Source organism: Vigna radiata, chromosome 2, assembly GCF_000741045.1.
Source record: "Vigna radiata var. radiata cultivar VC1973A chromosome 2, Vradiata_ver6, whole genome shotgun sequence".
NCBI lineage: Eukaryota > Viridiplantae > Streptophyta > Magnoliopsida > Fabales > Fabaceae > Vigna > Vigna radiata.
The window spans coordinates 22,082,999-22,097,477 of NC_028352.1; the positions used below are offsets into that span (position 1 = coordinate 22,082,999).

General features: G+C 32.0%; 2 protein-coding genes across 4 annotated transcripts; one reads left to right on the forward strand and one right to left on the reverse strand.

The window, feature by feature from the left end:
• Window positions 1–1,287: 1,287 nt before the first annotated feature.
• LOC106753369 (amino acid transporter AVT1H) lies at window positions 1,288–3,993 on the reverse strand. Its single transcript, XM_022775972.1, has 3 exons — window positions 3,440–3,993; window positions 2,274–2,881; window positions 1,288–2,177 (listed from the first exon to the last, which is right to left on the reverse strand). The coding sequence occupies exons 1-3, from the start codon at window positions 3,714–3,716 to the stop codon at window positions 1,638–1,640; spliced, it is 1,425 nt and encodes a 474-aa protein (XP_022631693.1). The 5' UTR covers window positions 3,717–3,993; the 3' UTR covers window positions 1,288–1,637.
• A 6,423-nt stretch (window positions 3,994–10,416) lies between these two features.
• LOC106755594 (MADS-box transcription factor 1) lies at window positions 10,417–14,433 on the forward strand. Of its 3 annotated transcripts, none has more exons than XM_014637778.2 (8): window positions 10,419–11,026; window positions 12,504–12,582; window positions 13,145–13,212; window positions 13,281–13,380; window positions 13,543–13,584; window positions 13,672–13,713; window positions 13,836–13,969; window positions 14,145–14,433. In XM_014637778.2, the coding sequence occupies exons 1-8, from the start codon at window positions 10,842–10,844 to the stop codon at window positions 14,218–14,220; spliced, it is 726 nt and encodes a 241-aa protein (XP_014493264.1). In that variant the 5' UTR covers window positions 10,419–10,841; the 3' UTR covers window positions 14,221–14,433. The 3 variants fall into 3 exon arrangements, with proteins under 3 accessions (XP_022634525.1, XP_014493264.1, XP_014493262.1); XM_014637776.2 differs by having other exon boundaries at window positions 10,421–11,026; window positions 12,504–12,588; XM_022778804.1 differs by lacking the exon at window positions 13,543–13,584 and having other exon boundaries at window positions 10,417–11,026; window positions 12,504–12,588.
• The last annotated feature ends 46 nt before the right edge of the window (window positions 14,434–14,479 follow it).

Here is a 14,479-nt window from a genome sequence, read left to right on the forward strand (position 1 = left end):
TGCTTTTGATTATCCAGCCACAACTTTTGAATCCCGAATACCGCGAAGGTCTTTGGCAAACTCCCAGTGAGGTTGTTGTAAGAGAGACGAAGCTCCTGCAAACTCACAAGGGAGTCAAAAACTTCAGGCAAGGTACCATTGAGGTTTGTGCTTCCGAGGTCGAGTTTGACGAGGTTGGAAGAATGAATCAACTCTGCAGGAATCGCCCATGTAAGGCGCTTGAAGTTGTCTGCCATGTTGAGGCTTTGTAAGCTAGTGTGACCCTGAAAGCAACCGTCGGGAATTGAGGTGAAGTTTTTTCCCCCAAGGAATACGGTTTCCAGCATGGAGAGGTTGGCAAGGGAAGACAACGCGTCAAAATCCTAATGAGGAAACCATGAAAAGCATATATCAAGTGACTGAATTGGTATTTTCTAAAATTGTATGAACGTCCTTCAATCATGCTTTTTATCCTATTTGGTAAATAGTGTTTTAAAATAGGATTGAAAGTAAAACACTGGTATTATCCATTCATCTTATTTACTCAATGTAAAATCCTAATAATATAATTATTGAAAGAACATTACAATCAAACAAATTATTGCTATCATTTGGATCAAATTCTTAATTCTTTTCTGAATACAAACTGTATGTAACAAGTGCTAAGAAAAGAAAAGTTGTTCCAATTCGCATAGTATATATCAGAATCAATTGTTCCCTTCCCTCTATTTTAAAACTAACCAATTATCATCATTCTGTCATTCTTTTTCCAAACCCCTTAATTACCATTTTCTATATTAAAACTTTATTGAAATATAAAAATAATAAAATTATGATAAATTTTGAAAGATTTATCAGAAATCGGATTGGGTATGATATGAAGAGGGGGAATTTGAGATATTTTTCTTATCTTGAACGAAATTTATTGTTTTAGTTGGCAATCCTGAGTAAAATAAGATTTATAACCATTTAAATGTTAATTAGTTAAAAATGATTTTAAAAAGTATTTGATATTATAATGCTCAAAAGTTGGAAAGCATGTTACCGGAATGACTTCAATAATTTCAGATTAATATGCGCCGACATTTTATAAGCATCTCATAATAACACACGAGATTACATCCATTTCTTTTCAGAACTCTTCCAAACTTCACAATAACTTTTTATTTATTATCATTTTTCAATCAACATGACACAACTACAATTTTCTTTATTCATGAACGTTTTTTTATTCAATTTCTTTAAAGCATTTGGTAGAGAGAGTTTTGCTTTATAAATNAGATAAAATAGTGTAATAAGTACGGTGCAATGAATTTGATTCTTGAGATTATTATAATAGAAGGTAAAGACAAACTAAGACATCAAAGAAAACATATAAGTTCAACTTATAAGTAAAACACACTCATTTTACCTATAATTTTTACAAGCCTTTCATGTTATCAGCATAATTTTCGTAATCTTTACAAGTTTGTATATATTAATTATGTCAACCTATGTTTGGATACCTTTTTATAAGGTAGTTCCACTATTATGCAATTTTAACTATAACACAATTCATATCATTAACTATTTTTCATTAAGCAAGAAATCGCAACCATAGACTGGTCTATCAGTACATATGTATATATATATATATATATGTATAGTAATCACTCCAATTAACTTGAGTGATGCAATTGAAAACTTTTGAGTAGCAACTTTGAGGAGGAAATGGTGCCCATGAGAGCAAGAAGAAAGCCAAATGTGATGAGAAAGAGGTTAAGGAGCAAGACAAGGTTTGATATTTGACCCCAACATGTCTTCAAGTAGAAAGAACATGGCAGAATCAAACAAACGGCAACACTGACAAGGGAACCAGTGAGACTTAGTACATGTTCAAAATATGGAACCGACAGAGCAAGGGTTAGTATGACCAAAAGTGAAANTGAACCCACGGAACCCCTAATAATCATCTTGCTTCTGNCACTCATGGTGCTTGGAAGAGCATGTTCTAGTTGAATTGCCAATGGTGTGAATTCAAGCGCGTATTTGGTCATTGGTGCCACCACGGTTGCCCACAGAGCAACCTTTGTCACAATGCTCTCTGCTGGCATGCTCAGAGTTATTTGAGACTTTACATCCTTACCAAACATCCTCGCACCCATGAACCCCAGTGTCGTGTAAATTGNCGTAACCACTGCGAAGCTCATAATAGAAACCTGTTGAAATTTTCAAACAAAACATCATATATATGATCAAAACTCAAAAGTTCTGCTCAAGCAAATAAACATATAAACTTTCATGTGTTTAGCTACCTTGGTAAATTTTGAAGGGTCTTTCATGGATGTGTATAATTCGGGGAAAACAATGTGTCCTCCATAGCCAAAGACGTAAAGGCCAGATACTGATGGAATATTATGGAGTTGGAGGACAGGTATGGCATGATTGTTTCGGACATGTCCTAAAAGTGCAGTGGCAGCTACACAGAGAAAAATGAGGAGAGACATGAGAATNCCAAGTGTTGAAAGGAAAGATATGGAAGAGAGGTCTCTGATCCACAAACTAGGGAGGGCAATGAGAACTGCCACCACTGTTAGGAACTGAGATGAAGAGAATNTGGGGAAGTGGTNCTTGAGATTTGTCCCCAGAAAGACTGTGTTCAAATTATCATGTAATGAGATGGTGTAGGAAACAAGGGACATGAAGATTTCCATGTAGATGATTGTTGCAGCCACCAACNTTCCTTTTGATCCAAANGCATGTTTCCCAATATCCACAAAGCTTCTTAACTTTGGATTCTTTCTGAGGCATGTTCCAAGTATGTGAGAACTGTAAGCACACATTACACCTAGTCCTACAAGCAAGAATGCAGACACCCACCCTCCACTTACCACTGCATATGGAGTTGATAGTTGCCCCAAACCTGAAAGATATTAAAAACTTTGCAGTCACTTTTCTGCTAAAAAATATTGAGTTCTTTTTAGGAAGGATTCAAATTCTGTCACTTAAACCAGCATAGGTTGGCAAATGATCAGTTGCTTGATGGGTAAGTTTACAGTGTTGATTATGATTTTGTCATTAAACATTAACTTGTTCTTAATTGGTTGGTTGTTATGTCCATTTTTCAACATGCCAGTTGGATTTAGAGACAGAAATGGTGATCCTGCAAATCTTGGATGCACCACCAAAAGTATTTGAGAATATATGTTTGGGTGATCTAAACATTATTCTTCTAGTGAAGTTCGAAAAAAGTAAACCGAGAGAATAACTTTGTGCATCATGGTTAGCCTTAAAAATAAACTTGCTAAAGAAAATGAAGTCTGTGAAAAACTCAGAGATGCATTTTAAAGAAATAAAGTATATAGAGTTAAGCACTTTAATATATGTATTGTATTAACTTTAAAATAAATATTTATAACTTGATTTTACATATATTGGGAGTGAAAATGAGAAAATGAAGCAGTATATATGGAAATTTTACCTACGAGCATCCCCACCATGTTGATGACAGCATGAGTAAAGGAACTGTTGGAGTTAGCATGACGCTGAGCGTGGATATTTGCGTCTTCTGCTGCATGAGTATGGTCACAATTGCATTGTTTGGTTTCTTCTATGCAACAGTTGCAACACTGCACAGGCAAAACGACCAAGTCTTCTTCACCATGCACTGACACACTTCCATCAACTTCACTCTTTTGCTTCTTCACACACTTATCTTGAAGGCTTATCAGGCTTTTCCATAAGGATTTCAACATCATGCTAATTCAAAAACTTAGAATATATCGAAATCCTAAGGTGTNTTGCTGTAACCAAACGCCATGCAGAACGTGTATTTATAATTGGAGTAAGATGGCATGGCATCAGCCATTGTGGAGATGCCTACGTTGGATTTTATTCTCAGAGAATGAAAGTGAAAAACGTAACGCTAATTTAATTTAAAGTTTGTTCCAGGAATAATACAATTACTGTGTATAGTGGTAACTGGCCTGCCATTTGTTTTAATTATAAAATTTCAAAAATTTTGGTCCCAAAACAACGGTCTAGATTTTATTTTATTGGATTTTTTGGCTTAGTTAAAAAGAAAAAACAATGTAAACCCAACTTGTTTTGGCTAATTTGGATTCATATACTATAAAGTCTTGGCACATCAATGTTTCATCGAACAATATTCTCTGTAGCCAAATACAGAGGAATGATTTGATTTCAGTTGTGTGAAAACTACATATCATTTATGTCTTCCTAACATAAGAGACACGATGTCTTTAAAGTATAAGAGAAAAGATGTATAAATATCATACCGAACTTGTGAGTACATCTCTACTTTTATAAGTACAGATATTAATATTTTTGAAAAAGATAATGGAAAGTTTTTAAGAAAAATAAAAACATTGACATAATATCTAATATGAAAGAGTTTGATATATGATGAAAAGTAAAAGTGTTATAGAAAGAGGGTGGTGGAGAATTTGGATAAAGTTAGTTGGATGGTACAAGGTATTAAATTCCATCAGCAACTGTTGCTGTGATTCTATTGCAATATTTGGAAGGAATCACATCCTCAACTCAACCTACTCTTCTTCAGACACAAATACAAACTTCATATTACAATATCAATTTTAAAACATATAAGGCATAGCTTTTGGTTATAATATATATCATGCACAAACTTTCTCATCAAAACAAATGATAAATTAATCAATAAACTTGTTTAGTGCCTATTGGTGGATGTTATATTCCTTAAGAGTCTTATAATTAAGAAGATTATTTAAGAATAGATTCCGAATTTTCTAGGGATATATGGAAAACAAAAGCACCATCAAATATTATTTTGATGATAAGTGACTTCAAAATAAAGTTCTGGCTAAGGAGGAACTTTAAAAAAATATTATATTTAGAGATGAATGGTAGTTACGTGGATAAATTGTTTATATATTATGTTATTAATTGGTAGAAGGAAAAAAACAAGTCAATTTCATCTTTTTAAACTCAGTTTAAGGTTAAACTAGTCTGTTAATTGAAAACGGATATTGAATTATATAATCGGATTTACTTCGTTGTCAAAATAACATGTCTTTTTTATTATTATCGAAAGTTTGATATCACATAAAAATATGTTGAATTATTTATTTTTTACATGAAAATAGATCGATGTTAAGCTACGAGATTGAAAAGGACTAAATCAGATCGTTGTTCGAACGATTTTAGTTATTGATCAAACTGTATCAAATTTTAATCAAATTTAGATCTTGATTAGACTGTGTTAATATGAAGTGTCACAGTATAAGTTTCACCGTTATTTTAACTAAGATAGATTGTTAGGTTGTTAAATTGATTCGACTGAGCATGGGATCACTAACTCGTCAAGTTGTTGAGCTTGGAGGATCGGATTGATTTTTCTCAAATTAAAAACTTTATATGATGAACTTTTTTTTTACCACACTAGCATGTTATAGTCGAGTTTAGCTATTTTTACCACCTATATAGAGTATATAGTGTTCATCCATGATATCATGTTGAAGTTAGAGAGAGCATTGAAATTTTTGATTGATATTTAAACATTGTTAGGCTGATCTGCATCTCCATTGGAATATTAAAATATAAGTTGGTGCCAAGACCACAATAACTCTTCATTATTCCAAATGACGTATATATCATATCATATCATATTCTTTCCACTATTTTTGTTGGGCAAATATTCCATGGACAACCTTTCAGAAAGAATTTTATTTTGATAATGGAAAATGCACCACTGCTGATAATATCTCACGTCACAGATACCCAACATATATATAACAATACAGATATTAGTTAAAAATTACACATTTAGGATAATTAAGAAAGTTGAGTCACGTATAAAGATAAAAAAAAAAAATACAAATATGAAGTCTTGAGATATATTTTATGTTGAAAATACTCAGATATTTTATATTAGCAATTTATATGATTTTTTTTCTTATACGCCACCAAATTGATGAATATTTCTTTTCAAAAATATGAGAATAATCACTTTGTTAAAAAAAAAAAAGTTGTCGTTCATAACACAACTTCAAGTTGACCTTTAAAATTGTACCAAAACCGTGGCCATGACTTTGATGTGACAAAATCAAATTTCACGATCACGAATTTAATTAATTTAAAGTCTTATTAATTCAATAAAACAAGTTTGATTTTATTAATTAAAATCATATATATATAGGAGTAAAACGAGTTCTTTATATTTGCTTTTTTAAAAAAAGTGGTACTTGGATGATTCCATTTGTTCTTATATTTCTTTTATTTTTGCTAATTTGGAAGTTTTGCGTGAATACTTTAGATGCCGATAATGTATACTTTTTAATACTATTTTATTTATTTTTCAGAGATCAATTTGATCGTTTATTATATTTTCAAAAATTAAATTAAATGTTAATAAATATATAATTTCCATAACAGATTGAATGATTTTTTAATTTTAAAATTAATTTATCCAGTTGTTATAATTTTAGGTAATAAATTAATAACCGACTTGCTATAAAATTACTAAAGAGGTTTCAGTGAAAAGAATGTGTGACAATTTTCAATTTGAATGTTGGTAAGACGCTAAAAATGATGCTCTTTTCGATACTTTTATAAGTGATGTAATTTCATTTTTGTCATGTCCGCCATGTCCATTATTTACGTTGAGTCGATTTTTTTTTAAGCAAATATTTTGCTTTATGAGTAAAATCATAAATTCGTTTGGTGAAAAATAAAAGAGTAGCATAATATATTTAATTACTCTTATAAACAAGTATACTTCAGATTGTAAATAAATAATCTAGCTACTAAATATTTCTAAAATATATTTTATTCGTTATTGTCATATATATGTTACAAACAAAAAATCTTGACAAAACACACATTTATATAAATAAATATAAATTTATTTTATAAATTAGACTTAAAATTTATTTTTTAATTGTGATGAATTACTCAAACTCCCTGTTTTAACAAAGTTTATTTTCTGTTTATTACATCACCTTGTTATCGGATCAACCACGAACATCTAATCTCGTACTAACAGGGTAAGATGGTTTGATCTCTACCCCTCTGATACACTACAAATGACTATGCAAGTTAAACAAAATAATATAAAGTTCAAATGGATTTGCAAAGAAAGGAAAATCTTTACTAAATCAAAGCCATATCGATACTAAAAGAAGAAGATTTTTTATTTTCAAGAAGTAATTCGTATAATAATATATGAATTTAATATAATTAATAGTAGTTAATTAAAGATATAAAATTAAAAATATATTTGTTATATTGAACCAACATTTAATTATAATAGTTAAATTAATTTCGTATAAGTTATAACAAACGGTGAACTTTCACGATTAAAAACTTGTATAAAATGTATAAGTGATTTATAAATTATACGATACGATAATATCTATTAAAAAGTGACACCAAGGGTGTGTATATTTTGGAGAAAGAATTTGGGAGAGAGTGAGATGCTTCTAAATTGCATATTGAATATGCTTCTAAATTGTTTATTGAAGAAACTTCACACAACATTGTTCAACAAATATTAGGTGGTGTACTTCCCATTTTCACATCATCTCTATTTCTTAAAGAAAAAAAAGTCATTTTAATAACATTTTTTTAACAACTTTTTAACAACGCGTGACAGTTTCTGATTGGTCTGTTTTAAATATTTTTTAAACGTAAATTCAAATAGACCAATAAAGTAATGACACGTGTTTCGTTGTAAAAAAAGTTATCAAAAAATATTGTCAAAATATCATCATCCATTTCTTAATAGTACAAGTTAGATAGGTAATCGTGTTAGAACCAACAAAGAAGTTGAGCAGTCCACAACACAAGCCGTTATTCTTTCAATAATTGGCTTTTAAACAATTTTTGTTTTTTTTTATTTATATTGTGTATTGAAATCTTTTAAGAATCAGTATATGAATTTTTTTGGATTCTTCATGTTTTCCTTTTCACGTTAAATAGGAAATGTTTTAAGAGAAAATGATGCAAATGTTAATTAAGGATCTAAATCATATACACGGTTTCTTTTTCCTTCCAACAAAAATAGTTTTTAAAAAAATAGGTGTAATTTATTATATGTGTATAATTAAATATTATATATGTATATTATACTTAGCTATTTTATATTTTATTCTTCAAATTTATTATATTTATTAACATATTATTATTTATTTATATAATTCAATTTTAACTGATAAATTATTTTACTTCTCATGGTGTTAGAAATGAAATTTTATTTTTTTATTTTGAATTTATGATGATGAGTGTACCATGCACCTGTAACCTGCCACCATAGCTGCTTCATCTTAGACTCTGCAACAGGTTACGATCCAATGAGATGTGACATCTTTAAATGGCAATGCCAAATTTGGAATGCTATGTAGGTGTTATTATTATTGATGCAGATGTTGTTCACCTTTAAATGGAAAAGCATCTCACATCTCTATGCTGCTTTGCCCATGCTGGATTCAACTTTCAACTCTCTCTCTTTTTTTTTTTCATCTTTCTTCCAACACCAATCTCTCAATCACTTTCACAATACACTGTGATCAACCACGTTCATCATGTTGTTTGGCCCATGCACAATGGCAGTGCAGAGTGGTAGAGTGGTAGAGTGGTGGGTCCCCAACATGTTTTTTTATCTCGAATATGGCATCAGACTTCAGATTGTTCACTTCGTTGTTCATCACCCCAACATTCATATGCATCATGGATTTCTTCACTTCTTCTTTGTAAGATATAAAAAGGAAGGATATTATTAATGCCCGGAAGCAAAAATGGCTAAACTTTTCTTACTTCAAGTTAAAATAGAGTTATTATTGTAATTGCCTTATGTATACAAACACCACACAGGCCCTTATAAGCTTCTGACAAAAGGCTAATTTGGCATGTCATGAGGTATTAGAACCATGGATCATGCTGGTTTCCCAACTTTTCCACAAAACAAGGTGTCAAGAACTATAATCCTAGAACCCCATGTTTTGACTGCAAAGGTAACGTCGTGTCTGCTTGATACCTCATGTGAAACAGAACGCCATAACCATTTTCAGACTTAGTTCTAATAAATTCTCCTCCCTTCAAACACTGTCAATGCTGGAATTTAAGGTTTTCTCATTACCAATCCAAACAATGGAAAGTTAAGATTGTTATTCACACCTTCTGTCTTTGGGTTTCAGAAATAATACTTGATTATTCACTACGAATTCTTCCACAATAATTCTGGAAATGGTAATTGCGTAATGCGCCATTGTTATGTCATTTTCAGATGATTCTAACACAGTGCCAAACTGTTCTCTTGTTAAATTTTTAATTTCAAGCAGCGAAAAAGGAGAACGCGGAAACTTTAACACCACTTTCCAAATCAACCTTCTTTTCCTGTCTTTACAACCAAATTGGATCATGGTTAATCATTAATCAATATTCTCTATAACACTTCAATATCAACAAAATACATCACTATCTCTGCTATCGATAAATAATCACTCATATTGGTTTCTTCTTATTTTCACATTACACTTTTTAATTCTAAATCACAATTAATAGATCTCCTATAGATGAACTTACGAAGAATTCAAAAAAATGTATAAAATCTTTAGTTAATTAAACAAAAAGACTATCTGATGAGTTAAATAAATACCATATCTGCTATAGTTTTTATTTTGGGATGGTTTGAACTTTAATCAAACATATTTAATGTCTATTAAATGTCTTCTGTAGAAATATCTTTTCTTTTCCATTTTTAGTTATCCTTTTTATTATTATAAATGTTTGTTTAAGTTTGTGAATTATAGTAAATTTAGAATCAGAGGATTCCCAATTTTTTTATCAGTAAAAGGAAAAATACACTTTCAAAGAACTTTGACCTAAACATACTTAACACGCAGTAATTGAAAATTGCGATCTTTTACTGAGATTTTTAGTTTAGTTTTTCATGTAAAAAAATTATATATAATAGAACTCATTTATAAATAAAAAATCAATGCCGTTTTTAATTATTTTTATTACTAATTACAATTTAATTAAATTGTAGTAGAAATCATAAAAAGACAGTTTTAATTTGTTTATTGATAAAAGGAAGGAAGTTAATTTGAATTGAGAAAAGCGTAGTAGATCTATGGAGGAATAGGGGTAGTTGGGTAAATTTATGATGTAACATACGAACTACCCTACAACTACGAGGTTGAGGATCTTTAAGGTTAGTTCACATGATTGCCTGAACACGAAAAAGTGAGCTGAAAATGAAGCCCTTTCCCACTTCATCTTTCGACACGTGGCACTGTTGTGATATCAAAAAACCATCTTTCTCTTGGTTTCAATGGCCAATCATGACTACTGGTCACGGATCCTATTTAGGGCTTCTCCGATTTTTGCTTTGGCGCATTCTTTGAGCACCGTCGAATCCAATCCCACTTTTCAATCAACTGGCATTGCAGTATCCACTTTACGTGTTCCACAAAACTGCATTTACTCTCTTACCATACTCACAATAAATCTGAATTTCAGCATTTTCTTTCTTTGGATGGCTCCTTATCATCAATGAAAGCACAGGCCACAGGGGATGAATGTAGCAAATTAAGCTAAGAGAAAAAGACAGGTAGAGAGAGAACAACACTCCCATTTTTTTTTTCAATAACTATGCATCCATTAGCGTTCCCATTTCACTTCATAACCATGCTTTTGCTGGAGAATACAATAATACACGTATCTCTCAGTATATATATATATCACGCTTTACAATTTACACCACATATATACATACATGTGAGAGAGATTTAATATATTCAGAATTTGGTGAGTGGATGTGAGAAAGAGAAGTTGAGAGAGTTAAAGAGAGAGAGAGAGACAGAGAGAAAGAGAGAGAGAGAGAGATGGGAAGGGGAAGAGTGGAGTTGAAGAGAATTGAGAACAAGATCAACAGGCAAGTGACCTTTGCAAAACGAAGAAACGGGCTTTTGAAGAAAGCTTATGAGCTTTCCGTTCTTTGTGATGCCGAGCTTGCTCTCATCATCTTCTCCACTAGAGGAAAGTTGTACGAGTTTTGCAGCACTTCAAGGTACTTCTATATCTATATCTATCTATATACATATATTCAGCAAAAGGCTTAAGAATAAGTAAGAATTAATGGACATAAGTAACATAAGAAAACTACTACAAACCCCCTTCTCTCTCTCTTTGTCTATGTCTGATCACAGATATGTATGTTATGTTTGGGCATAGAACGTGGTAGCACAGAAAAAGGAACTGCAGGACCTAGCTTTTCTTGTTCTCCGCACCTTTCTCTTCTTTCAATTTTGTGACGCTTTTAAATGAATTTTGCTTCCGAGATTTCCAAGCCCTCTTCCTTTGATTTTTGCTGTTTTCAGTGATTCAAGAACACCAGCTACCCTTTGCCACCTTCTGAATTCTACTTTTACCAAAACAGCATCGATATTAAAAACTTTATTTTCTTCTTTCACTGTTTCGAGCTTTTCCGTTTCTGTGAATGTCTCGGCGTTTTTAGCATCTTCAGTGTTTCTGAGGCTAAGTTGATGTTAGATCTGCAACTGGAAACGCAAAGAGTTATCACTGTTGTATTTACTGTTCTATCTCTTCCTTGTTCTTTAATTTTTGGTTTTCCTCAAGCCCCTTCACCTTTCTCTTTCTTACCCTCTTTCGCTTCTCAACCCAGTGATCGGAAATTTATTTTTTTTGCTTCATTTGTTTAAGTTCTTCGTAGATCTGGTTCAAAATCTTTTACTGGAAAGCTTTTGCTCAGGCTTCTGTTTCTATGCAATTAAGTGTTCGGAAAAGAACCACATCATTAATTATTTTTTCTGTCAAGTATCATTTATATTATTTATATAATATAATAACAATATATTAGCTAGTGTCTGCTAATTTTGGCTTCAGTGTTTTAACATTCACTCGAAAAAACTAAATCATGTCCACTTTTTCATTTTCTTTTAACCAAGGCAAGGCACTCTCTAATTTACAACTTTGGCCCTACCTAGGGTTTATTTTATTCCTGCTATTAGTTCTTTGTTTCCACCATTTCTTTCCTTCTCATGTATCATTTGAAACTACTTTTTTATTTGCCTATGCATATCTTTATATTATTTATTTATTTATTTACTCATCAAGTTTTGTAATGGTACGAATTCTCTGCCACAATTTGCTCACCACTTTGTTTCTTTGGTCAATAATTCGTCTACACAATCTCCTCCATTATAATAAGCATAAACTGTTTGATATGACTTTTCAATCAGTTATATCTGTTTCAATATGCCTGGCTTGTTTGACAAACCAAGATTTTCTTTCTAAATTATATATTGGCTTCTCATTACAAATTTGCATCTCCCAAAGCTGCTTTTCTGATCTAAAAACAACAGCGGTGTTTGAAGATCGAAAGAAGATGCACATGAAGGGCTACAAATACATTTTTCGGATACATAAGTACTTCTTAGTGTGTCTACATGTTCTGTGTAGTTGTGGAAATAGAATAATTTTCTTAATGTTTAATGACTATTTGACTATTTGGTGTGAACATGCAGCATGCTGAAAACGCTAGAGAGGTATCAGAAATGTAACTATGGAGCGCCCGAGGCCAATGCGTCAACAAAGGAAGCCTTGGTATTGGTGATTATCCTATACACCCTATTTAATTGAGCAACTGTGCATATAAAACATTCTTGGTTATTTCCAACTTGTCGTGGTTTTGGTTTATCCACTAGCTACTTACCAAACAATTTCATTTGGAGAGGCAACAAATTGTGAGAAAAAACTGAATTTGATCGGAATTTCAGTTGTTTTCAGGAAACACCAGTTGTTTTCAGTTGTTTCCACGAATTTGTTCTGTTAATTTTTGAAACATAAAAATTAAAAATAAACTTTTAGGTGAGTGTAGTTCCATCAACATAATGACCACTGAGATGTAATTGAACTTTTGTATGTATTTTTTGAGTAATTTTCTCACCGTGTGTGGAAGAATCGCTCCTTCATATGCTTTGATGATGGTGGTGCGCGTTCCAAACAGGTTAATTGGTTTCATTTACTTCCTTCTCCAATGAACTACTTAGGGCATAGTTGTCCACGTACCCCCAAACCGATGTATAGATTCATGAATCATTATGTATGACTTCGTATATCTTCCCTTAATTAGGTAACTGCTATGATTTTGCTTCCATTACTATAGGAGTTAAGCAGTCAACAAGAATATTTGAAGCTGAAAGCACGGTATGAAGCTCTACAACGTTTTCAAAGGTAAAAAACATGCTCTATTATATTATCTAGTACATGCTACATATATATATCTGACTTCAACTCATCAGGAACCTTATGGGAGAAGATCTTGGCCCTCTAAGCAGCAATGAGCTTGAATCACTTGAAAGGCAGCTAGATTCGTCTTTGAAGCAAATCAGATCAACAAGGGTACTAACTAAATTTTCCATCGTTGCCAATTTCAGCTTGAAAATGATTTAGAACAAATTAATTTATCTTGGTCAAAAAGTGATGAAAAATTCATTGGAATATCATAAGTGAATGATCTTTGTCGTATATGTATTATTTTCGTAACTGCATGACATTCTACAGACCCAATTCATGCTGGATCAGCTTTCTGATAGTCAGCGCAAGGTATGATGAGAACAATTCTCAATTCCTTTTCCAGTATTGTCATTCTTCCCTTGCTAATTAACCAGTTGAATTATGTCACATGTGAAGGAACACTTGCTAGGTGAGGCAAACACAGCTCTCAGACAAAGGGTAACAAACATTTCAACACTCAACTTCACATACAGTGTTCTAATTAACGATAAAATTTGAATGTACAAAGGTGTCCTGAACTAGACAGAAGCTTTTTGAGTGACTTGTGCTGTTTTTGGCAGTTGGAAGAGTATCAAATAAATCAATTTCAACTGAATCCCAGTGGTGAAGATATGGGTTATGACCGCCATCCAGGTCAACACCAAGGCGATGCTCTCTTTCAACCATTGGAGTGTGAGCCAACATTACAAATGGGGTATCAATTTCCTCTTCATTAAATTCTGATGCATGGTTGTTTGTGGTTACTAGCAGACAAAAACATTGTTGTTGGGATTTGATGTAAAGTAGAAACTACAAATAATGTTATGTTGATGAAATGGTGAAGCTACTCATACACATATTTCTAATAATTTGAATTTGTTTAACTGCAGATATAGACCTGATCCAGTATCAGTGATAACAGGAGGCCAGAGCATGAACAATTTCATGGGAGGATGGTTACCATGAAAGAGTTTGAACTGAGAAATGAAATTTTATTTGAAAGGAAAATGGAAATCTGTGATAGTATATGTAATAGACTCTACCTTGTAGGAACAACATAAGCAGTGATTTTGTGTGTGAGCTTTCATAAACACCACATAACTACTTAGCTACCTCCTTGTTTGGATCACCCTTTCTTCCCTTTATTAATAAAACTATTGTTTGCACCCTTTCTATTCACCTTCTCATGTCTTATAATAAACTGATATTTATAAAAAGAACACAA

Bases quoted from the DNA above. Each gene is read 5' to 3' on its own strand.
- LOC106755594 (XM_014637776.2), top strand. From the start codon at position 10,842: ATGGGAAGGGGAAGAGTGGAGTTGAAGAGAATTGAGAACAAGATCAAC. The intron at 13,381-13,542 runs GTACTAACTAAA...GACATTCTACAG, and splicing joins AGCAAATCAGATCAACAAGG to ACCCAATTCATGCTGGATCA. The intron at 13,714-13,835 runs GTAACAAACATT...TGTTTTTGGCAG, and splicing joins ACACAGCTCTCAGACAAAGG to TTGGAAGAGTATCAAATAAA.